The sequence below is a fragment of the Sphaeroforma arctica genome (assembly GCF_001186125.1).
Source record: "Sphaeroforma arctica JP610 unplaced genomic scaffold supercont1.8634, whole genome shotgun sequence".
NCBI lineage: Eukaryota > Ichthyosporea > Ichthyophonida > Sphaeroforma > Sphaeroforma arctica.
Window position 1 is genome coordinate 1 of NW_014031924.1, and position 1,204 is coordinate 1,204.

The window sequence follows — 1,204 nt, forward strand, 5'->3', positions numbered from 1 at the left end:
TATGTGTGTGTATGTACTACGTGGCTGGTGTAGTAAAAACTAAGTTGAGAGTATGGGATACATATATATACTACATGGCTGGTACAGTAAAAACCAGGCTGAGAGTGCTGAATACATCGATTATTGTATATACTACATACTACATGGCTGGCACAGTAAAAACCAGGCTGAGAGTGCCGGATACATTGATTATTGTATATACTAAATACTACATGGCTGGTATAGTAAAAAATAAGTTGATATGATAGGTTATATTGAGAGCGAGTGAATACTACATAGTCAAGCAATTGTGCTGCGTACACACCCGGACTAGGCCAATAATAGAGTGATATAACAAGAGCTTTCGCTTTCTATGAACATATATTTGGTAATCAAAGTTGAATACGTAGATGCATACATCTTTATGACTACACTCATAGACATATGCGTAGGCACATACTTATTTATAAAAACACGTATAGAATAATACGTAGATATATACACCTTTACAGAAGTATAGAAACGCTCATAGAATATATGAGATTATACTCCTAAAAAAGAAAACTCATCAATATATATAGAGATCCGCATATGCACACACGCTTCAGAATCCTATTCCAACCCCACTAAAACTCGCAAATTTGAGTCATTCTTTCTGTTTTTAGGTCACGGTCATGGTACAGACCCAAATAATTGACTCTACACAAAAACACAGACCCAAATAATTGGCTCTACACAAAAGCACAAGACCACATAAATGAACAACTGGCTCATACACAAGCGTATAGTGACAACACGCACACGCATACGCTCACACAGTCACAGTCACGTATTTGAAAACCAGTTCAAAACGTCTATTCCCAAATACTAGAACCTTGGACTAAATTGGTCCTATTTCAAAACTAGGTTTGAACTATGTCCCTATACATACCCCTCGTCACGCATGTTCGAGTCCCTCTTTCCAGGTTCGGGGTGCAAGTCAAACCAGACATCGTGTAGCTTTCCATCGCGCAGCATCTCAATGGGAATCTGCACCTCACCGATATGATCGTCACTAGTCGCTGTATCATAATCGTACACTGTATTGTATAGAGACGATAGTGTTAACACAATATAACATACTAACGTATATATATAGGTATCTACATATATGTATTTATCTCTATTTATCGATACATCGATATATACGTGTGTTGTAAATATACATAAATACATAGATACATAA

At 36.8% G+C, this 1,204-nt stretch overlaps 1 protein-coding gene across 1 annotated transcript; it reads right to left on the reverse strand.

Moving 5' to 3' along the window:
- Window positions 1–900: 900 nt before the first annotated feature.
- Window positions 901–1,058, reverse strand: SARC_16680 (hypothetical protein; the record flags this gene model as incomplete). Its single annotated transcript, XM_014289220.1, has 1 exon — window positions 901–1,058. A coding segment is annotated over one exon (158 nt), but the record flags the coding sequence as incomplete, so codon positions are not given.
- Window positions 1,059–1,204: the final 146 nt, after the last annotated feature.